We start from the raw sequence: 23,406 nt of genomic DNA on the forward strand, positions 1-23,406 counted from the left end.
CATGGACTTAGTAACAACTCAACAGTAATAGGTGTCTGTGGAGGAATTGGTGGAGGAAGCAGAAGAGCAGAAAGAGGAGGAAGATGGAGAGATGGAGCATGGGGCACAGCCAAAGCAGCTGACTGCCACAAATGTAAAGGAGTTGATGGAGTTGTGTGAGCTCCTAAAAGATAAAGTTATGGAGCTGGACCCTGAGATTGCCAGGGCACATGCAGCTCAGGAATGCATCAATGCAGTGTTGGAGCCTTAAAGTGAATTCTACAGGTATCACTTACATAAGAGGCAGCATGCACTCATCACTGCTTACTTTAAGGCACCCATAGTAGCCCCCCACCCCTCAATGAACTTGAACAAATCTTGGCTGCTTAAGAGGAAGATGAGATCTCCAACTTTGATTTTGGAGGGTTTGGGAGTGAGGGTGATGACTGAAGACTCAGAATAAAGTGCTTTGTTTTCTTTATGTGTTTCTTTTCTCATATTCTTGTAAAAAGTGATATGTGTTATGGCTAAAATATATATATTTTTTCAATAAAAAGTGTTGAGCCAGCTCATGAGTGTTCCTACGAATAGTGATCTGGTGTAGAAGAGAAGTCCAGGTGAGTCCTAAACATTACTTATTGTGTCATATAACAACCATTTTACAGTAATTTATTACATGCACAAAGTTACATTCATAAAGACAGTCATTACTTATGTTGTGAGTACCTGGGGAAAAGTTTAGATAGAAACATAGTTGAAGTATGGAGAACTCTGGAACCAGTTAGAATTTTCTCCATAGGATCCCTTTATTTTTTTTTTGGTTTACCTAACACAGATTTACCTAATATTGCGTGTTTGTGTTAACTGCATTAGGCACAGTCCTATGTGTGTGTGTGTGTGTGTGTGTATATATAAGGCATAAACCCATAGCTGGTAGCAGCTACCTTAAATTCCAACAACCATAAACAAATGAAGTAAACAAAACATCAATAAAATTATGTTAATAACAATCCAGCACCTGCCCCATGACAGCATGATTTTATTTACATTGACTACTACGAAAAATCATGTTAATTGAATAAAAAAGTTTTTATCTCCCTCAGGGTATGAATTCCAAATAGCATTCAGAATGGTGTACCTGTGACAGTGTCTTCTGTCTGCTCTCGGGATTGAAGCAGCAGGTGTACATCTGGATGTTGGCAACACTGGCTGAGATGTTCTGGTTCTGAGGAGCCATCTTGATGTCACTGTTGGCCTCTGCCTGCCATGGAGATGAACATTTGTAACACTCAACACAATGCACATCATAATATCTCAAATTTTCATATATGAATGAATCTTAAGTAGGTATATATATATTGTATAGATAAATTTGCCTTTCCCATAAATATGAAATAATATCCTAAAAAAGATTAAACTCCTTTACAAAACTGAGGGGTCTAGAATAGAAGGGGCATCCCCACCAATTTGGCAGTTTCGAGTTAAAGATAGCATGAGAAAAGCGCAATCCTCCTCTACAAGAAGGAATAGGTTATAAAGCAAACTGCGACCATCTAGACTGTTTACTGAAGGTCAAGTTGCTTTCTCTTTGTTGAAATATTGTCAGACCATGTTCTGTCTCTGAGTGTAGGAGAGGCATTCCCGCCTCACTGGCTGGTCAATCGGCGTGGCCTGTGCTGCTGCCCCAGCCAATCAGCACAAGTATGGGTGTCTTGGCACACTAGCATCAACTTGTGGCTGTCCCTTTAAACAATGGGATTTAATTATGTGTTTATTATGCAGATTTTGCAGGAAATACAATGCCAAGATGAATGATAGCAGCAGTGAAAGTGAGCCAGAGGTGCCGATAATTTCTCAGAAGTGGCAGAAGCATGTGGAACAGTGGAAAACAGTAGCAAGAAATCATAAAAAAGACAGTGACAAAGTTTAAAATTCACAGCATGGTGTAGTTGTGGTGGCAAAACAAGTTGGTCCTGCTTGTAATTGCTACTAGAAGCGCTATGCATTGCTGGATAATGAGCATGTGAAAGGGATTTAAAAAAATTACTGGGGTCTGGGACCACATAATAAACAAACAGCTTATCTGGCCTTTAAAAAAAAAAAAAAAATAAATAAATAAATAAATAAATAAATATTATATATATATATATATATATATATATATATATATATATATATATATATATATATATATATGTATGTATATATATATATATATATATATATATATATATATATATATATATATATATATATATATATATATATATATATATATATATATATATATATATATAATCATCTGCTTTCTACAATAAAATTACTATTTTCCCATAATATATTCATATGCTATTTTTTAATATGTTTTTTTTTTTTTTTCAGTTTATACCTATTTAAGTGTACATTTACAAGTGTGTGTTTTAAAATGTAAAAATTTTTAGAGTTTAGAATAACATTAGGACTTTGTAATTTTTTACATGTATTCTGGTCTTCCTCAAGTTTCTTTTTACATAAGATATATATGAATATTCCTTTTACTTGCAATGATATCATAATATCAAAACTGACAAACTTTAAAGGCCAATAACTCAAAACTATGATTTGGCAAGGATGCCCCTTCAATTCTAAATGCATAAATTTTTTTAACATCCTAATTAAAAGGTGAAATTCTTTTACAGGATTTTCCTACACACAAGAAAACAAGAAAACAAGAAAAAAAAACACACAAAAATCTAATAATGCAAATAAAAAAATCATGAACAAGTAACAATGTTGCCCAAACTGTTGTTACCTCACATTTTTTTCTTTCAATTAATTGATTTTCTTGCTTTTTATAATTACTAATTTTGGAAGAGCTAGTAATTTCTATTAATTTGGTGAAGCAACTAATATGACAAAACCTATGAAGTGAAGCCAAGATGAGGTGAAGGATAGGAGAGAGGTAAAAGTTCAGGAGGCTGTGAAGGAGTTTGGAAGTTCTATTTGTTAAAACTCAAGCAGGACACATCAGTGATCGGCTCACATGGAGGATAATACAGGATGTGTTGATGGAAGACACATCCTCCACCAGGGCGATGTCCGGCTGCTCCACCTTGATGCGCACCGTCATCATGCCTTTGGCATTGCTGTCCTCAGCAGCTTTCTCAGCCTGCTGGTGACATAGGCCAAGCTCATCATCCCAGACCAACATAGTCTAAATGCCAGTTCATAAAAATAATAAGTTGAGTAATACTTTCAAAGTTACATCAAGACAAAACTAATAATGAATAAATTTTTTCAAGACAAGGCAAGATTTGCTCTGCTTCCTCTTTTATATTTGTTTACTGCTTGTTATGTATCTAGTTTACATGTCACATTCTTATGAACAAATAAACTAATATTGATATTGGATGCCCACCAAAATTCTTTCATACCTTGGATTTCACAATCTCTTTAGTTTTGGACTGCAGCGGAACTGCCTCAGGTTGCTTGGGTAAGTTATCCGTGAAGAAGCGTTGTATTCTTAGCAAATATGGCAGATGCAATACCAAAACAAAGCCAGAGATCCGTAAATCAACTGAAATGCAACAAGTATTTACATGTGTATTTTGTACATAGCAGAAATTCACTTTAGTAATAGCAATTAGTTTTTTAGAGCTTAACTGCACACTTTCCAAAATTCATCAAACTCTGTAAATACCAAACATTTCAAGATATATGAACATAGAATTTTGAAACAATTCCCTATGAGAAAGTCTCAATATAAGATTTATATACAATTTATTCAACCGTAGTGGTTATTCCAGTGCCATGGCTTTATAATGCATCATCACAGCCTGACATGCCAGCAATTGTGAGGGGACTAGTCATGAGTGAATCATTCTCATGTCCAGTGTGGCAAGAAGTTTGAGAGCTTTTTTGGTGAGTGTACACATAATGGTGACCTCATTTGCAGAACTAATGATCCTCTTAACTATTTACCTGCAAGATTCAATATTATCAAGATGTGTCAATACAAGAACAATGAAGTGTTTGTCAGACTCACTGAACATGTCATTGGTGCTCCCCTGCTGGTACGTGAGGTCCAGCATCCCACGGGATCCACTCTGCTCCTTCCTTTCCATCAGCTTGGTGATGCCGCCCTTTTGTCCTGGGGAAAATAGATACATAAATAGTTAAATAAATAAGCAAGCAAATAAATTCATAGATACATAAATATCAACTAATTAATCTATATATCATCAATATACCTGAATGACATCCAACAAAAACATATGTAAAACTAGTTAATAAATAGGTGAATAAATGAATTAACAAATATTGAAATATAAAATATTTAAATATATATGAATACATAAATAAGTGAATAAATAATGTAAAAAAGATAGACAATGTAGATAAGGAACACTTCTCCCAGTGATTGTAGGAGCAGCCTAGCTGCTCATCCTGGGCTGAGTCAACAAACCTGGCCTTGTGTCCTGCAAGATACAGTCATAAAGGACAAGATTGGCCACCAGTGTTCCATCAGACATCATCTCTCCCTTCAGAGTCACAACATCAAGAGCTATCTCAGCCAAGGCCTCTTTGGGAGTTTCTGCACTACAATCCAAGTCTGATATCACTCTGTGTGCTTCCTGTAACCTCCCAGGAGTCAAGGAAAATGTGCAAGGTGATGCAGCATCCAAGGACTCCTCAGCACTTTTAGCAGAGCCAGAAGATGTGTGGTCTCCTGGGGAGACAGAAGCACCTGGTGTGGTTTCTGCTCCACTCATCAGAGTATCACTGGATATTGAAGAAAGTTTCTGAAACATAAATTTTACACTAAAGTGGCAATTTTTTTCCTTACTACTGGCATATATGTTGCATTGAGAATAAAGAATGAAGTGAAGTGAATCAACCACGACAATACTTACGCTGCTCTTAGTGAGGAGGGCGACAGTGACTGTGTCAATGGTGAAGGAAAACTTCACTTTGGTAAATATGTGCCCGTGTTCAGCAAGGACACGGTCAATATCTTTAGCACTTTCAATTGAGCCTGGAAAAATATATATTATGAACAACACAAAGTATAATGAAGAATATGCAAGACTCTAATATAAACAATAAACAATTCACTAAGTTCACTAATTCTCAAACCAAAATGACAGTTTTCTGTCCAAATACAGTAAACATATGCATTTATGGTACTAATAAGTTAAGACATGTTTAGTATTTATAAAAAAAAAAAAAAGCAACACCAAAATACATATTTTCTTGCACCACTTCCAGCATACATTACTCACTAGCATCACAAGCTGTGTTTGTTTTAGTCTTAACAATCTTTTCCTGATGCCACATCAATGAAACTGATGCCAAGCTAAAGTGATCACATTATTTCCCTCATTAAGTAATTATGCTGTACTATGAATACACAGTCACAAAGCAGGAATGAATTAACATAATAGGTCACTACATACATTTTTGGACAGTCAAAACAGACATTCTAAATCAAAGAAATACAAAAAAATAAAGTTACCATTCCTTTAACCAAAATGCTGAGTGGAAGTTTGGTTGTATTGAGGCACACACTTGGAGGCCATCTGAAATCCTCCAGTTTCAATATTGTGCACCATGACATTATTTATACTGTCAATCATTACATGTTGTCTTTCTCCTATCAATTGTTTCCCTTGTACTGGTCCAAAAGTGATGTTGTAATAAATAACATATAAAATTTATCATTGTGTTAATGAAACTCCATGTAATATGCCTCACAGTAGTGGCAAATTCACAAAACACAATAGCTTTGTTTATTATGTTTCATAAAATGTCCATTTTTCAATGGTGGTACATTTAGTATCAACTTGTTACTATCAATCTAAGTAGGCTATAATGTCCTGGATTGGTTCCACCTAACATTCCTGAATCAACCACTGCATGAATTAAAGTCTGGCATGTAGTAATCAAATGATATCCACTGCTGCTCCAATCTAGGGACCACATAGACAAACAAACAAGTGTATAATATTTGTGTTAGTGTCATTCCTCCATTCTCTGGTTTTACTCTAAACAAGTGAATAATATTTGTGTCAGCATCATTTCTCCATTCTCTGGTGTTGCTCTGTTTCAATCTACAAACACTCTGTTTTCTGTGCTCACATCACTGACCCCTCTCTGGATGTGTTGTTCCCTTGTGACTTCATAATAAAGAACAGAAAGAAATGATAATTCTAGACAAGATTTATAAAGATGGCACCTATGTAACACATATATACATGTTCTCAAATTAAACTGGTATCTGTGCAGCACAAATACATGAATAGATATCCTCAAGGCCAAGGGACTGGCTAGCTTGGCCTCTATTCAAATCATGCCATGCAAACACATATAAACATGAATATATACTTACTGGTTTTGAACTTCCTTGGCATTTCTAATAATGGAATTGTGCAATGAAAGAAAGAGAGAAAGTCTGAATTATCTTAAAGCTTCCATGACCTACATATTCCACGCCTCACATTAGAAAGGACAGGGTATGGATCAGTGAGAAACAAGATAAATATTCCTAAATTTCTTAGGCAGTGACTATGTTGTGTGAAAGTTCCTCATCACAAGCCTGTTTTTTAACACTATATGGATACAGAACAGCTTACAGTGTGTACACAATATCAGTGAAGATGGGGCAGCAAATATTTCTACACAGTTAATATACTATAAATCAAATACAGAATAGATCACTTGAAAATTAAAGTAGCCTGGTGGTATAAGGATTAAAGTAGCCATCTCATAGTAAAGAGAACCTGAGTTCAAATCCTGGAAGTGACACACAACAATGGCCTTGTCTCCTCTTACACTTCAAGTTCCTTCCAAGATGCCAAGTTACTTGAATTTATTCACATCTTAGCCAAATTCCCCACTGTTCTTTACCATATACTGTTTCCAGCACCCGAGTTACATTCTACATGGATCCTTTATTTTCTGGGAGCTAGCTACAGCAGATGAAAGCAAACACTTGCCTCAAAATAACAATATCCATTAGGATAGAAAACAGCCTCTGAAAAGCTCCAGTGCTTTGCTGAAACATGCAACAAATGGTACTACTCCAGAGAATTTCCTTTTCTTAAAAGCTGTGAGAAATTCTTTCAAATTTAAGTAATGTGAGAATGATTACAAAATCCAACGTAACATTGTCCAAACATGGTGTCTGAGAAATAGATGAGCAATTGCATTTCCCATTCTAGCAGCAGATTCATAAAGAAGATAATGGAAGTCAATATTTGACTTCAAACACAGAAATGAGGTAAGTTCAGCTGAAAAAAAATAAGGTGCACAGTGAGGTTTAGTAAACAGTATAAATAGGTCAAAACAACAACCAAGTGCTTCATTGTGAAGAATTCAAAACATGACCTTCATCAAGTATGCTTTAGAATGTTAATGTGCTGATGGTGCTAGTAACATACTGTATGTCATGGTGCTCTTTAAGTCACACTGCTAAGCACAAATTCTTTTCAAATCTCAATGATTTTCAAAGCCCTTCATTGTTTACTTACCAGCAGCATCAGCAAGCAAGGGTTCCTCAGGGGCTGAGATGTCTATCTTTTCTTTCAGGTTGTCTTGTAATACACTCAGTGTTACCTGGAAGTCTTCATCACTAATGGATATCTGAAAACGACAACAAAGATAAAAGTTCATGAAAATAACTATACTGTGTTGCTTGATATTAACACTCTGGCCTGGTAAGTGACACTAATGTATTCCTCAACAGACAAAACTTAAGCTAAATATCAAACAATGAATCTTCAGTCATAAAGAATTTAGGGGAAGAAAATGAGCTGCTAAGGAGATTCATGCTACATAAGAAAGAATCAGTTTTGACAGCCATTTCTTACAAACCAACTTGCTAACTCATCTCTACTCTCCATAACATATAGCAACCACTCCAGCACCATAATTCATCCTGACACATCCACCTCCAACCCTTTGATAATTTCTGGAAGGTGAAGGAAGACGCACCTTGATGGGCTTGAGATTAGCCTGGATGTCCACCTCAGGCTGTTGCTTCAGCCAGGAGATTGTGAGGTTACGGCAGATGTTTAATGTGAGAGAAATGGGCTCCAGGAGATTGTTTTCCCTCTCTATGGTTCCCTCAGTGCTCAGCTCAACTCTGTGGGCAAACATATTATGGTGACATGATACAGATTATATATCAAAAGACATTAGTTATACAGTAAACAAAAACAAACTCATTACATTGTGCTAAGACAAATAAAGCACATGATAATCTACAATCCAGTGTTTTATGCAATGTGTTCTGCAGTTGTCAATTCACTAAACTAGCATGAAGATTCTCTACTCTTTTCACTAGCCATGGCATTACTGTACTTCTTTGCATTCATGTTAACAGCAAAACTCTGGATTGCTATCAAAGAAATCACAGAGATAACAAGAAAACAGGAGTTGGAGTTAAGAGTAGAAGAATATGAAACATTAAATAGAAATATCATCATCAGGATTTGAATTCAAGTAATATGAGAAATAGGTTTGAGGTTAAAAAGAATATATGAAGATAGAAGAATGAAATAGAAACTGCAGTTGATAACCAGTGGAAATATATGTGCCATTTAAAAAAAATAAATAAAAACAAAAAAAAATAAAAATAACTGAAATATAACAGAAATAATTAATCAAAACAAATTAAAAATAAATAGAATAAAGGAAAAACACATAAATTAACTGTATTATAAAAAGAATTTCAAATAGTGATAGGTATAAAAAAATAATGAATAATATAAATGACAGAATTATACAATACAGAATGTAACAATTTTTATATTTCTGTATTTATTTTTTATTTATTCTTATGTAGGAAGGGCACCAGCCAAGGGCAACAAAACTATAATAAAAAAAAAGGCCCAGTGAGGTGCCAGTTCCCAAACAGAGTCAAAATGGGTTGTCAAAAATTAAACGATGAGTGTCTTGAAACCTCTCTCTTGAAAGAGTTCAAGTCATAGGGAGGAGGGAATACAGAAGCAGGCAGGGAGTTCCAGAGTTTATCAGAGAAGTACAAACCTTGACAATTTGATATTATTAAGTTCCAGCTGTATCTTATCAAACATGGCTGGATAACCCAGTTCATTGCGTTCTTTTCCGAGCTCAAATTTGTTCTTGATTGTGATCTGTCCCAAATCCACCAAGAGACCAGAGAGACTGTTGGAGTCTTGAGGAACCAGGATCAGAGGAGCCTGAAAATTAACACTAACATTATTCTTTACCAAAGAATGGCAGATATCTGAAGTAAAATTACATCCTTTTAACCCCTTTAATATGATGATGCCTATGTAGGTGTCATGAAGTGCCAGTGGAATATATCATAACACCTATGTAGGTATCATGGTTGGAGTCTATTTTAGTTGTTATTGAGCGATCCTGTATACTGTCTTGACTTGTCTTGACAGACTCTGTATTATGTCCTTGAGGTTCTATTGCTTCTCCCACCCTCCCTCTTCCCACCATTCATGTAAATGAGCTACTCCATGCCTCTATCCAGAATGAGGAAGTCTCATTGGCAGAGTCTTACATCATAGTTTCCTCTCCTATGGTCCTTCCCTTATCTTCCATATTCCCCTATCCTTCTCTTCATCCTATACCCCTTTCCACCAGGGGGGGGAGACTGTTTGGGGAGAGTACAGTTCCCCCTTCCCTTGTTCATTCCTTGCCCTCTTACCCTTCTCTCCTTCCCTTGTCCATTCCTTGCCTTCTTACCCTCCTCTCCTTCCCACCTCCATACATTCTCTCTCTCTCTCTCTCTCTCTCTCTCTCTCTCTCTCTCTCTCTCTCTCTCTCTCTCTCTCTCTCTACCCAGGAAGGGAAGATAGTGCAGGGGAGTACAGTTCCCCCCCTCCTCCCTGGTTCATTCCTTGCCCTTTTACTGTCGTATCTCTCCCTCCTACCTCTCTCTCTCTCTCTCTCTCTCTCTCTCTGTGTGTGTGTGTGTGTGTGTGTGTGTGTGTGTGTGTGTGTGTGTGTGTGTGTGTGTGTGTGTGTGTGTGTGTGTGTGTGTGTGTGTGTGTGTGTGTGTGTGTGTGTGTGTGTGTGTGTGTGTGTGTGTGTGTGTGTGTGTGTGTGCTGATGCAGCTGGGAAGGTCGTCTTGACAATTACTGATGAATGAAGGGAGTGGAAATATGTCTATTACTTCTTTTTTTACGTGTGTCTGTGTACATGCGTGTGTGTGTGTGTGTGTGTGTGTGTGTGTGTGTGTGTGTGTGTGTGTGTGTGTGTGTGTGTGTGTGTGTGAGAGGAGAGAGAGAGAGAGAGAGAGAGAGAGAGAGAGAGAGAGAGAGAGAGAGAGAGAGAGAGAGAGAGAGAGAGAGAGAGAGAGAGAGAGAGAGAGAGAGAGAGAGAGAGAGAGAGAGAGAGAGAGAGAGAGAGAATATGACTCACTCATGTGCATAAACACAAAAATGCCCATTAATCTCTTTTCTGATAACTTCGCCTTCCCTTCCCTCCCCATTTATTACTCTTCACCCATCACTATCTCTTCTGTAATTTACTACCCTCTAACCACCCCAAATCATAAATGTGTGTGTGTGTGTATACCTAGTTTACCTAGTTGTACTTACCTAGTTGTGGTTTACGGGAGGGGAGTGATCTCATAGTATCCCATCCCTATAAATATCCAGTTTGGTCTTAAAAACATGGACAGTTTCAGCATTCACAATGTCTTCACTGGGTTCATTCCATTTCTTCACACTTCTGTGAGGAAAACTATACTTCTTGATGTCTCTTCTATAGTTAACTTTCTTCAACTTCTTACTTTGTCCCCTTGTACTCTGTGTATCTAAATTAATAAAACATTCTTTGTCCACATTTTCCATACTATTTATCATTCTATAGACATTTATTAAATCTCCTCTCTCTCTTCTACTTTCAAGGGTAAAAATTTCCAACATTTTTAATCTCTCTTCATAGGTCAAATTTCCCAACTCTAGAACCATCTTAGTGACTGCTCTTTGTACTCTTTCCAGTTTTATAATAATCCTCCTTGCATGAGACCACACCACTGCCACATATTCTAAGCTTGGTCTTATCATGGAAATCAACAACTTTTTATCATTCCTTCACCCAAATATGAGAATGCCATTCTTACTCTTTTTATTAAATTCATCATCTCTCCAGTAATTTTATCAATAAGTCTGTCCAGAGTCAAATTTTCAGTAACTGTTACTCCCAAATCCATTTCTTCTTTTAATTTCTTTAACTTCACACCATCCATCTCATAATAATATTGTATTCTTTTTTTCACTCTTACCAAATTCCATTACTTTACATTTACTTAAATTGAATTCCATTTGCCAAGATTTACTCCATCTATTTCTCTTATTTAAATCATCTTGCAGTAACATACAGTCATTTACATTTTCTACCCTTCTCATCAGTTTAGCATCACCTGCAAATAAGTTCATATGGCTATCTATTTCTTCATTCATGTCATTTACATATATCACAAACATTATTGGTCCCGACACTGACGACCACTAGTTACTTTCAGTCAAGATGAATTTTGATCTTGTATTACAGTTCTCATCTCTCTATCATCCAGATAATCCTCCATCCACTCCAGCAGTCTTACTCCAATTTTTCCATAAGTTTTTATCTCCCATAGCAATCTTTGGTGTGGTAGTTTGTCGAAAGCCTTCTTCAAGTCTAAGTAGACACCATCTACCCATCCATCTCTCTCTTGCATAATAATGTCTACCCTTGAATAAAAGGACAATAAGTTCATGGAACATGATCTTCCCCTTCTAAATCCAAATTGACAATTTACCAAAACTTTATCTCTTTCCAAGTGTTCCATCCATCTTTCCTTTATTGTTCTTTCACATGGTTTTCCTACAACACTAGTCAAAAGACACTGGTCTATAATTTAGTGGGTTTTCCTTATTTCCTCCTTTGAATATAGGTGTAATATTTGCTCTCTTCCAATCTTTTGGTACTCTTCTTTGTGAACAATAATGTCACCACCATACTGTGAATTTTATCAGCCAGTTGTTCTCTGTAGTCCTTCAATATCCAGTTTGATACTCAAACTGGACCAGATGCTTTATTTACGTCAAGTTCTTCCATCATCTTAAGTATTTCTTCATAACTGACTGGGAATGTACATAGTATATTCTTCACCAAATTATCCCTTCCAGCATCAAACTCCCCTTCTGAGGCAGGCCAGCTTCCCTGCTGCTGACCTGATGAGCTGAGTTATGTATGCCTGGTAAGTCAGTTTGCTGTCAAACGTGACTTACAGGATCTGCAGCTCCTGCTGAGGCATCAGTTGCACACCATTGAGAGTGAGGCAGATGTCATGCACCTTCCTGGACACCACGAGCAGCTGGGTTTTTTTGGGGGCTGAAAGTGACTTGCCATCTGCGTCCCCAGTTCTCCAGGTGATGTAGCGTGGTGTTCAAGTGGGCCATCACCTCTTGTTCTTCCCCTGATGAGAAGGGCAGTGACAAGGTGATGTCATCGGTATAAGTGTGGGTGCTCGGAATGAGTTTAAGCATGTCACTGACATACACGTTCCAGAGTAATGGGCCCAGCACACTGCCCTGTGGAACACCTGCACCCATTTTCACTGTGGAAGATTGCTGCCCATTGTGGACTTCCTGCATTTCCCGCTTGTGGAGGTAGTCATGCAGCAGCTCCAGCAGGGCGCCGCCCACTCTGACCACATGTAGTCGCTCTACCAGGCCAGTGTGCCACACACAGTCAAAGGCGCTGGTGATATCTAGTGCCAGGACAGCCGTGGGGCTTCCTTGATCCAGGGCGTCAATGTATTTGTTTGACAGCAGCAGGGTGAGGTCTGCTGCCGAGCAAGCCTTCCTGAACCCGAACTGCCTGGTGCTGAGAAGATGCTGGCTGTCAAGATGGGACATGAGGCGCCTCACTAAGATGCCTTCCAACACCTTCCCCACTACTGACAGCAAGGAGATGGGGCGGTAGTTTGCTGCCTCCAATCTGCGGCCCTTTTTGTGTACTGGCACCACATGGCTGGTCTTCCAGATTTTCAGCCACCTTTCTTGAATTTGTTGACATTAATCCATTTACATTAGTATAACATATTTTACTTACTGTTTGATGTACCATTTCTTTATTCTCACATCTCTTACTCTCCAGAAAACTTTTTCTTCTCTTCCGTTCATTGTTCATTTTTTTTGTTTAGCCTCATTTATCAGCTTCTTTTGCTTCAACCTTTCAGTCTTATCCAGATCCATGTTTATCCATACATTCTTATATTCTTCATCTCCAGACAATCTCCAAGACCTATTAATTACCTCTTCTGCCTTCACCTATGTTGCAAACCTTATTCTTGTGGGTCTCATTTTCTCTTCTTTATATTTCCCAATTCTATGGAACTCTTCCACTTGTTTTACTAACTGACTGTCTTCACCAGTTACTTTCTTCAGTAACTTATTCAACAGACTCTTTTACTTTTCCTCTCTTTGAATTATGCTTACTATTTTCTCTTCCTTTAAACTAAACACAATCACTTGTTTATACTTTTCTACATTGTCTCTCACTAACTTTTCTCTTCTTTAATAACATTTACCACTTTGTCTCAGGTTTTGTTTCTTATATTCTTGTTGTTCTTTTATCTTCTTTAGTGATTCTTCTTCAACTTTACATTCCTTTATCCACTTATTTTGCCTCATTTCCACATCCTTTATGCTTCCCTTCATTTCCTCATTTTCTTTCTTTTACAGTTTCCACTTTCTCCTTTGTTTATTTCTTCAAACATTCATTTTCCACCTTTAAGTTCTCATTTTTATCTTCCATCTCAATTAACTTTGTTGTAATAATCACCAACTCCATACATGTCTCCTTCTGGTGTGCCTCCAATGTCTTTACTCTCTCCAATAAATTATCTATCATTTCCTCCATATACAAAATCTTTCTACACTGCGACCTATAATTCAGTTCTATTTCTTCTCCAGTGAAACCTTCAAAAGATCCCCTTTCCCATGGGGTGCTGCCCTCTGCCATGTTTGTCCAAAATGTAAATAAACGAACCAAACTTTCCTATAGACAGGATAACTATACTCACAGTATTGTTTCTCCCCTCCCTATTTACCACCTAGGTATTCCTGGGTCTTCATATCTTATTCAACTATAACTGATTTGTGTTATTTCTTCATTTCTATATGTAGAGCACAGGAAAACATGTTCTGTTAGCTCTGCCTTGTGTGTGTGTGTGTGTGTGTGTGTGTGTGTGTGTGTGTGTGTGTGTGTGTGTGTGATTCACTTACAGTAGTCTGCTGTTCACCCAGCCAGCCGTTATCCTACAGAAAGAGCTCAGAGTTCATAGTGATCAATCTTTGGGTAGGACTAAGACTATTTACACACCACACACCGGGACAGTGAGGTCACAACCCTTTAGGTTACATCCGTACCTACTTGCTACTAGGTGAACAGGGGCTACACATTAAGAGGCTTGCCCATTTGCCTCACCGCAGCCAGGATTTGAACACAGGCCTTCTTGGATGTGAGTCGAGCGTGCTAACCACTACACTATGCGGTGTGTGTGTGTGTGTGTGTGTGTGTGTGTGTGTGTGTGTGTGTGTGTGTGTGTGTGTGTGTATTTACCTAGTTGTGGTTTACAAAAGGGAGTAATCTCATAGTATCCCATCTCTATATCTATCTAGTTTAGTCTTAAAAGCACTGACAGTTTTGGCATTTACAATGTTTTCACTGAGTTCATTCCATTTGTTCACACTTCTGTAAGGAAAACTATACTTCTTAATGTCTCTTCTACAGTTAACTTTCTTCAACTTCTTATTGTGTCCCCTTGTACTCTGTGTCTAAATATACAAAACATTCTTTGTCCACATTTTCCATACCATTTATCATTCTATTGATGTTTATTAAATCTCCTCTCTCTCTTCTATTTCCATGGATGGGAATTTCCAACATTCTTAATCTCTCTTCATAGGTCGACTTACTCAACTCTGGAATCATCTTAGTGACTGCTCTTTGTACTCTTTCTAATTTTATAACATTCCTCTTTGTATGAGGAAACCACACCACTGCTGCATATTTCAATTTTGGTCTTATCATGGAAATAACAATTTTTTTTATCATTTCTTTATCCAAATATGAGAATGTAATTCTTACTCTTTTTAACAAATTCATCATCTCTCCAGTAATTTTATCAATGTGTCAGTCCGGAGTCACATTTTCAGTAACTGTTACTCCCAAATCCAATTCCTCTTTTTACTTCTTTAACTTCACACCTTCCATCTCATAATGATATTGTATTCTTTTCTTACTCTTACCAAATTCCATTACTTTACATTTACTTAAATTCAATTCCATTTGCCAAGATTTACTACATCTATTTATCTTATTTAAATTATCTTGCAGTACCATACAATCATTTACATTTTCTACCCTTCTCATCAGCTTAGCATCATCCGCAAACAAGTTCATATAATTATCTATTTCTTCATTTATGTCTTTCACATATATTACAAGCATTATTGGTACCAACACTGACTCCTGTGGTACACCACCAGTTACTTTCAGCCAAGATGAAATCTGGTTTTGTATTACTGTTCTCATCTCTCTATCAGCCAGATAATCCTCCATCCACTCTAGTAGTCTTTCTCCAATTTTTCCATAATTTTCTTATCTTCCATAGCAATCTTCAGTGTGGTACTTTGTCAAATGTCTTCTTCAAGTATAAATAGACACCATCCACCGACCTGTCTCTCTCCTGCACGATATCGACTACCCTTGAATAAAAGGGCAATAAATTCATGGAGCATGATCTTCGCCTTCTAAATCCAAATTGACAATTTACTAAAACTTTATCTCTTTCCAAATGTTCCATCCATCTTTCCTTTATTGTTCTTTCACATAATTTTCCTACAACGCTAGTCAAGGACACTAGTCTATAATTTAGTGGATTTTCCTTATTTCCTTCTTTGTATATTGGTGTAATATTTGCTCTCTTCTACTCTTTCGGTACTCTTTTCTGTGATAGGGATGTCACCACTAGACTCAATTTTATCAGCCAGTTGTTCTCTACATTCCTTTAATATCCAGTTTGATACTCCATCTAGACCAGTTGATTTATTTACTTCAAGTTCTTCCATCATTTTAAGTATTTCTTCATAACTGACTGGGACTGTACTTAGTATATTTCTCACCAACTTATCCCTCCCAGCATCAAACTCCCCTTCCACAGTAAATACTGATCTGAAACTATTGTTCATAACCTCTGCCATGTCCTGTGCATCATCATAGATTTTTCTTTCAACTTTCAATCTTGATACACCTTCCTTCTTCTTTATCTTTCCATTAATATGTGTAAAGAATAGTTTGGATTCATTTATACAGTTATCTATTATATCTCTTTCATAGTTTTTCTCTTCATTCTTATTATCTTTATCTCAATGTACTTGTTTCTAGCATCAATATATTAATCCCATCTGGTCTCAGTTTTCCTCTTCTTCCATCTATTGTAAGCATTTGATTTACGATTTCTAGCATCTTTGCATTTTGTGTTGAACCATTCTTTACCCTTTCTACATCTTGCTCCTCCTTTAGGTACAAATTTCTCCACAGCAGAATTATATACCCTTATAAATTCATCCCATTTTTCCCAAACATCGTCTGCATCTTCAAAGTCTTTCCAGTCCACAGTGAAAAAGTACTTTCTTAATTTTTCAGAGCCAGCTTTACTATATTTAAATCTTTTTATCTTATAATTTTCATCCATGATTACATTTTCATTTTTCAAATTAAGTTCCATCAACACATGATCACTTTTACCTAGAGGGTTATCATAGTGTATAGTTTCAATAATTTCCATGTCTTTGGTAAACATTAAATGAAGTCTTGATGGTTTGTCTCTTCTACTAAATCTGGTATCACAATCAACCCACTGAGTCATCAAGTTTTCCACTGTCCAGTTTAAAAGTCTATTACTCCATGAGTTCTCACTTCCAGTAGTTGTCAATGTCTTCCAATTTATCTTCTTACAATTAAAATCACCAACAATAACTACATCACTACTTTCCATCACTATCTTTTCAAGACCTTTTAGCACATCCATCAAAATCTCTCCATGTTCTTCTTTTTTGCCAAGCACTGGTCATAGGTGGCAAACACACTCCTACATAATTCATTATCCTTCCATTTCCACTTCTAATCATCACTTGTAGAATTTCAGAATTGTCTTCACTTTTTATTACCTTCTCCACTTTGACACATTTTTTAGTCAGAATTGTCACTCCACCTCCTCCCTTGTCACTTCTATTTTTATCCATGAATCATGTTTACCATCACCAATATCAGGAGTTCCCCATTCATTTTTCCATTTTGTCTCATAATACAATAATATCCAGTGTGAATCTGCTAAACAACTCATTTAATTCCATTTTATTTGACATTAATCCATTTACATTAGTATAACGTAACATACCTTACTTACTGTTTGATGTACCATTTCTTTATTCTCATATCTCTTACTCTCCAGAAAACTTCTCCTCTGTTCACTGTTCATTTTTTTGTTTAGCCTCATTTACCAGCTCCTTTTGCTTCGACCTTTCAGTCTCATCCACATCCCTGTTTATCCATACATTCTTATATTCTTCATCTCCAGACAACCTCCAACACCCATCAATTACTTCTTCTGCTTGTACCTGTGTTGCAAACCTTATTCTTATGGGTCTCATTTTTTCTTCTTCATATTTCCCAATTCTATGGAACTCATCCACTTGCTTTACTACCTGGCTGTTTTCACCTGTCACTTTCTTCAGTAACTTATTCAACATTTTCTTTTCCTTTTCCTCTCTTTGAGTTCTGCTTACTATCTTCTCTTCCTTTAAACCAAATACAATTACTTGTTCATATTTTTCTAGTGTCTCTCACTAACTTTTCCTCTTCTTTAATAACATTTGCCACTTTTTGTCTCAGGTTTCATTTCTCATTTTCTTGCTATTCTATTATTTTCTTTAGCAATTCTTCTTCAAATTTACATTCAATTCACCACTTATTTTGCCTCATTTCCACATCCTTTACAGTTGCCTTCATTTCCTCATTTCCTTTCTGAACAGTTTCTACTTTTTCCTTTATTTGTTTCTTTAAACATTAATTTTCCACCTTTAACTTATCATTTTTATTTTCTATCTCCATCAACTTTGCCATAATAACCACCAACTCCTCACCTGTCTCCTTCCGGTGTGCCTCCAATGTCTTTATTCTCTCGAATAACTTGTCCATCATTTCTTCCATATATAAAATTTTTCTTCACTGTAATCTATAATTTAGTTCTCTTTCCTCACCAGTAAAACCTTCAAAGGACCCCCCATTCTTTTGGGGTGCCGCCCTCCATCATCTTTTCCAGTGTAAACAAACCAACCAAACTCTCCTAGAGACAGAATAACTATACTCACATAGTGTTTCTCCCCTCCCTATTTACCACCTATGTATTCCTGGGTCTTCATATCATAACTTTTTCCACCGTGAGTAATTTGTGTTATTTCTTCCTTCTACATGTAAAACACTAGGAAACATGTCCTGTCAGCTCTGCCACCGCTGTGTGTGTGTGTGTGTGTGTGTGTGTGTGTGTGTGTGTGTATGGTACTTACACCCAGAAAAACAACAACTCCTGTCTCATATTTCTATGACAACTGAAAGGTTGACTCAGAGAGAGAGAGAGAGAGAGAGAGAGAGAGAGAGAGAGAGAGAGAGAGAGAGAGAGAGAGAGAGAGAGAGAGAGAGAGAGAGAGAGAAATTATAGTAGTAAAATTAGATTACCATCAAGTTACCACTCGCAAGCCTATGCTGTATATGAACAATCTGCGTTTTTTAAGCATCTGGAGCAAAGTGGTTAAGAGTGAGATAAAATTGTCTGGGCATATTGTCTGTGTCTCAGAATGAAATGACAAATACAATGCAGCATCACAAACACAACAGCCTAAAGAAGGTTAATATGTCTGCACATTTACAATGATAAAAATCTGCTGATTTTCTCCACTGTCCTTTTGACATTAAGCGACAGAAGAGGCAAACTAATCAGAAGTCAGTAAATCTCCCTTGACATTTGAACAGGATTTGAAATTGTCCATGTTTTTTCATCTTTCAGTATTATAAAGAATGCATAAAAGTTATGAATTTGTAGTACTTAAAGCCAAAAACATCGCTATGCTACAGAGAGAAAGGAAAATTAAGTTTTTCTATCTTGACAGAGTAGATCATTGACTCACCTTGAGAGTGAAGGACAAACTAATGCGAGCACATTTGTCATACGCTTCCTGTAAAGTTGCTTGGGCAGCCACAGCTGCAGCCACACTTGCTGATGCCAGAGCAGCCTTGGCAGCCTGGAACTTGTCAATCCAACTCTGTAAAAATAAAAGAGCAAATCCATGAGTGAGCAACCCATGACCACAGGGCCTAGACTCTCTTTCTTCGATGCCCATCCATTCCCTCTTACCTTTCATATAGTCCAGAATAAAGGCTATCTTTCTTTATGCAAATACAAATTTTTGGAAGCCTCTAAATCACGTTGATCTGATAATGTTTTGGGTGTTGCAAGATTACTTGTGATGATAATGAGTGAAAACTGGACAGTACTAAGCAGTTGCCAAGACTCACCAGCACATCAGTTACAAACTTGTTGAGGAAGACAATTCTGGCACAGCCAAAGGAAAGTGAAATGCTGGTGTCCACTCGCTCCATGTCTAAGTAGTGCTCCCCTTCAGTGGCTTCCCCATACAGGGACACCTGGGCATCCCATGCTTCAGCTTCCACTATTTCTACAATCTGATAAGTAAAAAAGACATTAGATTACTTAATATATTTTGATACCCTTATCAATGACCATGTAAATTGTGAAAAAATAGCTTAGCAGTAATTTTTTTTCCTTAAGAAATTGTAAGACTACTCAATTATTGTAAAGTCACATGAATTATATACTATCTCCACTATCAGTGTTACTTGTCAGCAGGTTGAATAACTTGACAATGTGTATGCAAGGGAAAGGAAAATAAAAATATAGGGATAGCTTTGCTAAAAGCTTCAAAATATTAAGGAACAATACCAGAAATAAAAAGTCATACAGAAATATTCCCAATCCTTGGCTGTACACTTTAACAGAATGATTAATGAATGGACATGTGGTATATTTATTCATGATGCTACTATGTCTTTCAAAAGCTATCTTACTTTCTTCATACCTGGGTTTCCTTATCACCTACAGTTTCAGGCAAGCAGCTTCATTTTGTTAAGGAATTCATGCATCTCAGACCTCTAGCAAACTTAGCATGGGTTTATGATGCTGATGCTGATGATTATCGTATCAAGGTTGATTGTTGAGGGCATTTCTTGAATGTATTTCTCTTTACTATATAAATACTAATAACTCCATAAAATAGATATATCAGTCTGGATGCAGAGAAGGGGAGGCACAGTGGCAGGACCAACTCAAAAGTGGAACTTTTCATTTAAGTGGCCTGGCATCCTCCAAATGCAAGCTGGTATCCAGGAAAAGGTATGCAAGAACTACAGGAGTGAGTGTGTGGAAAGGTACAAGTTTTCTATCATAACCACACCTCACAGGGAGTAACTAAAGTAAGGGAGACCTGAGATGGCACAAATGAATGAACTGCATGTTTTCCATTTTGGTCTGCGTTTCCTTTTGAGCTACAACAAGGAAACATCCAATGATGTACCTAATTTTCTACTCTCTTATAATCTAGAAATTTCAAGAATACATAATAAATAAGTGTGTGTGTGTGTGTGTGTGTGTGTGTGTGTGTGTGTGTGTGTGTGTGTGTGTGTGTGTGTGTGTGTGTGTGTGTGTGTGTGTGTGTGTGTGTGCGCGTGTGCGCTTTCTAAAAGGAGCATTTCCTAGCAAAGCTTAGCAACTGCAGCCTTTGTAATTTTTTTTACAGTACAGCCTTATTAGGGTATACTTTAAATACTTGATGCATATAGTGAAACTATTAATACCACTTTTTAACATAGGAAATACAAAATATCTTACTTTCCAAGTGAAATCCTCTTCTGATCCCTGAATGATTGATCAATAAAATAACAAATGAAAGAGAGTAAAGGAAAAATGTTACTTTGCAAAGATGTACATAAAGAAAGAGTGCATGCACAGACAAAAACACACACTCTAACAAAAAAACATTTATCACTGACACATGGCACATGGTTTGTTGAGTTACCATTACCATTTGTAGCAACAAAATTATGAAGACTTATTTTCATAAAAAATTACTAACCTTGGGATGTAAAGCTGTTGTGCTTGGATCAATCACAGTGAAGTCCTTCAGCTGTGATGTGATGAAAGTGTCTTTACCTTTCATGGTTACATTAACAATCAAACCTGTGATGGAAAGGAATCTTTGTCTTATAAAGCTAAATTAAAGTTTTGCAATAACAATGTCCATGGTGTATAGAACAAATCTGGTGAAGACAGTCTATAAAATATAGCTCCATTAAAAAAGAAAACTTCTTGAATTCCAATAAATAACTTTAATTCTTTGTAGATATGTGAAGGATCCCTGAGTGATATGTGCTAATTAGAGGCTATGAGCCTGTCTTTGAACAATATTTCATGGTTTTGTAAGCCTGTTAAAAGTAACTTTATGAACTGATCATGAGAAACTGCCCCTAATCACTAATCTAAACTACTCACCAGCGACATCCACTTTTGCAACTTGCCGGGACTTAAGCCCAATAACCAGACTGACATTTCCCAGCTTGGCAATGATCTTCAAGCCAATGATGTCTGGAACAGTTCTTTTTTGTGGAACTGAAACAAGAAAAGAGTTAATTAGTTGTTTTATCCTCAGATATCCAATGAAGAACCATAAGTTTTCAAAATGTATGATCAACTTCCCATCCTATGCAATGAAGATGTCCAGAGCAATGGAGTAGCATTCATAAAGGACAAAACTAAAAGACAGAATGTAACACTTACTGGAGAAAAGTAAGGATGAACTGATGTAGAAAAGTGTATTTTTGGTAAATAAAACTTAACTTAATTAGAAGAATGATTTTGTACTGTCACCTGGGATCATTTTATAACTCATTCATCTCTAAAAAACTATACCTTTATCATCAAATTTGCCACATATGTAAATAAGATCTGGATATGAAGTAAAAGACAAAGATCAAGAATCCAAGCAGTTGAAATCAGATCAGCGTGAGCAGCGGTGTGGACAAGTGACTTTACCTTGCTCTCTGAGTTTTCTCTGAGTTTTGTGGTTTATTTTCTCTTGCCTGTGTACTGAAATACCGCGAAGATGGTGATGAGTGCGTGTGGTTCATGCGAGGAGAGTGTGGCGAAGAGGTAAAAGGCTGTGGCATGTGAGAGGTGCATGGCCTGGTTCCATGTAGCCTGTGTGGGCATGAGGGAGGATTCTACTGTTTCTATGCAGGGAATGCCTGAGCAAGAGCCTCAATGAGTGGAGGAGCCAGGATAAGGAAAAAGAAAATAGAGTGGAGCAGAGCACTCAGACAGAAAACCTGATGAAAGAGGCAAAAGCACAGACAACGAGGACTGAAGAGAGAAAAGACTAGCAAGAAGTGGTGGAAGTGGCTAGAACAGACAGATGCCCAAGGAAGAAGAGAATGGTAAATCAAGAAAGCTCCAGTACATGTCATTGGAGACAGCATGGTAAGGAAGACTCCCGACTTTGTGAGAAGGGAAATTGAGTGCACCAGCATGGGAGGTGCTAAGATCCAAGACATCAAGAGGAAAGTCAAGGAAGAAGTGCAAGAAATGGAAGAGAGAAGCCTACTAATGATTCAAGGAGGAGGCAACAAGTTAGTAGAGGCAGATGCTGAAGAAACAGTCAAGGAAGTGATAGAAGCAGTGAAGGCAGCAGAAGAAAAGAAGATGTGTGTGGCTGTGGTGGGGGTCCTGCGGTGCCCACGGCAAGGAGTGCAGTATGAGAAGGTCAGAAGAGAAACGAACCGCAAGATATGCATGAAACTCATGAAGGTCAAGATGGAATGGATGGCAGAGAAGAAGGGCAATGTGAGCTTCCTAGACATGGATGGGATCCTCGACCAGGACAAATTCTATGGGAGAGACGGGGGTCCACCTCAACCACAATGGGAATGAGAGGCTAGGACGTTGACTGACTGAGTGGATGAGTGTGAGGCAGGTGTGTTGTGTGGATGAGGCATGACGAGGAGGACCCACTGATGTCAGCAAACATGGAAGAGAAGAGACTAACCAGGCAAATAAATGTGTGAAGATTGGTTGTATGAACATGAGAGGATGGGGTGCGGACAAGTTTGAGGATATATGCAAGGAGCTCAGCAAGTGGAAGTTTGACTTAGTTGGGCTCACTGAGACTCACCTGAGAGATGATGTACAAATGAAGGGATGTGAGTATGTTATGATTGGAAAGGGGCATAAGGCACAAGAAACACTGGGAGGAGGCATAGCCCTA

General features: G+C 37.4%; 1 protein-coding gene across 1 annotated transcript in view; it reads right to left on the reverse strand.

Moving 5' to 3' along the window:
• The window catches only part of LOC135101783 (intermembrane lipid transfer protein Vps13-like), a 134,332-nt gene that overhangs the window by 86,242 nt on the left and 24,684 nt on the right, over positions 1-23,406 (reverse strand). Inside the window, exons 22-36 of the mRNA XM_064006077.1 lie at positions 21,639-21,755; positions 21,223-21,326; positions 19,589-19,756; positions 19,201-19,335; positions 9,007-9,179; positions 7,951-8,101; positions 7,488-7,599; positions 7,119-7,247; positions 6,347-6,370; positions 4,872-4,993; positions 4,424-4,760; positions 4,004-4,108; positions 3,393-3,535; positions 3,002-3,130; positions 1,118-1,240 (exon numbers count right to left, since the gene is read on the reverse strand). Coding sequence (XP_063862147.1) covers positions 1,118-1,240; positions 3,002-3,130; positions 3,393-3,535; positions 4,004-4,108; positions 4,424-4,760; positions 4,872-4,993; positions 6,347-6,370; positions 7,119-7,247; positions 7,488-7,599; positions 7,951-8,101; positions 9,007-9,179; positions 19,201-19,335; positions 19,589-19,756; positions 21,223-21,326; positions 21,639-21,755 — 2,072 coding nt within the window. The remainder of the gene's footprint in view (positions 1-1,117; positions 1,241-3,001; positions 3,131-3,392; positions 3,536-4,003; positions 4,109-4,423; positions 4,761-4,871; positions 4,994-6,346; positions 6,371-7,118; positions 7,248-7,487; positions 7,600-7,950; positions 8,102-9,006; positions 9,180-19,200; positions 19,336-19,588; positions 19,757-21,222; positions 21,327-21,638; positions 21,756-23,406) is intronic.

Source organism: Scylla paramamosain, chromosome 7 (assembly GCF_035594125.1).
Source record: "Scylla paramamosain isolate STU-SP2022 chromosome 7, ASM3559412v1, whole genome shotgun sequence".
NCBI lineage: Eukaryota > Metazoa > Arthropoda > Malacostraca > Decapoda > Portunidae > Scylla > Scylla paramamosain.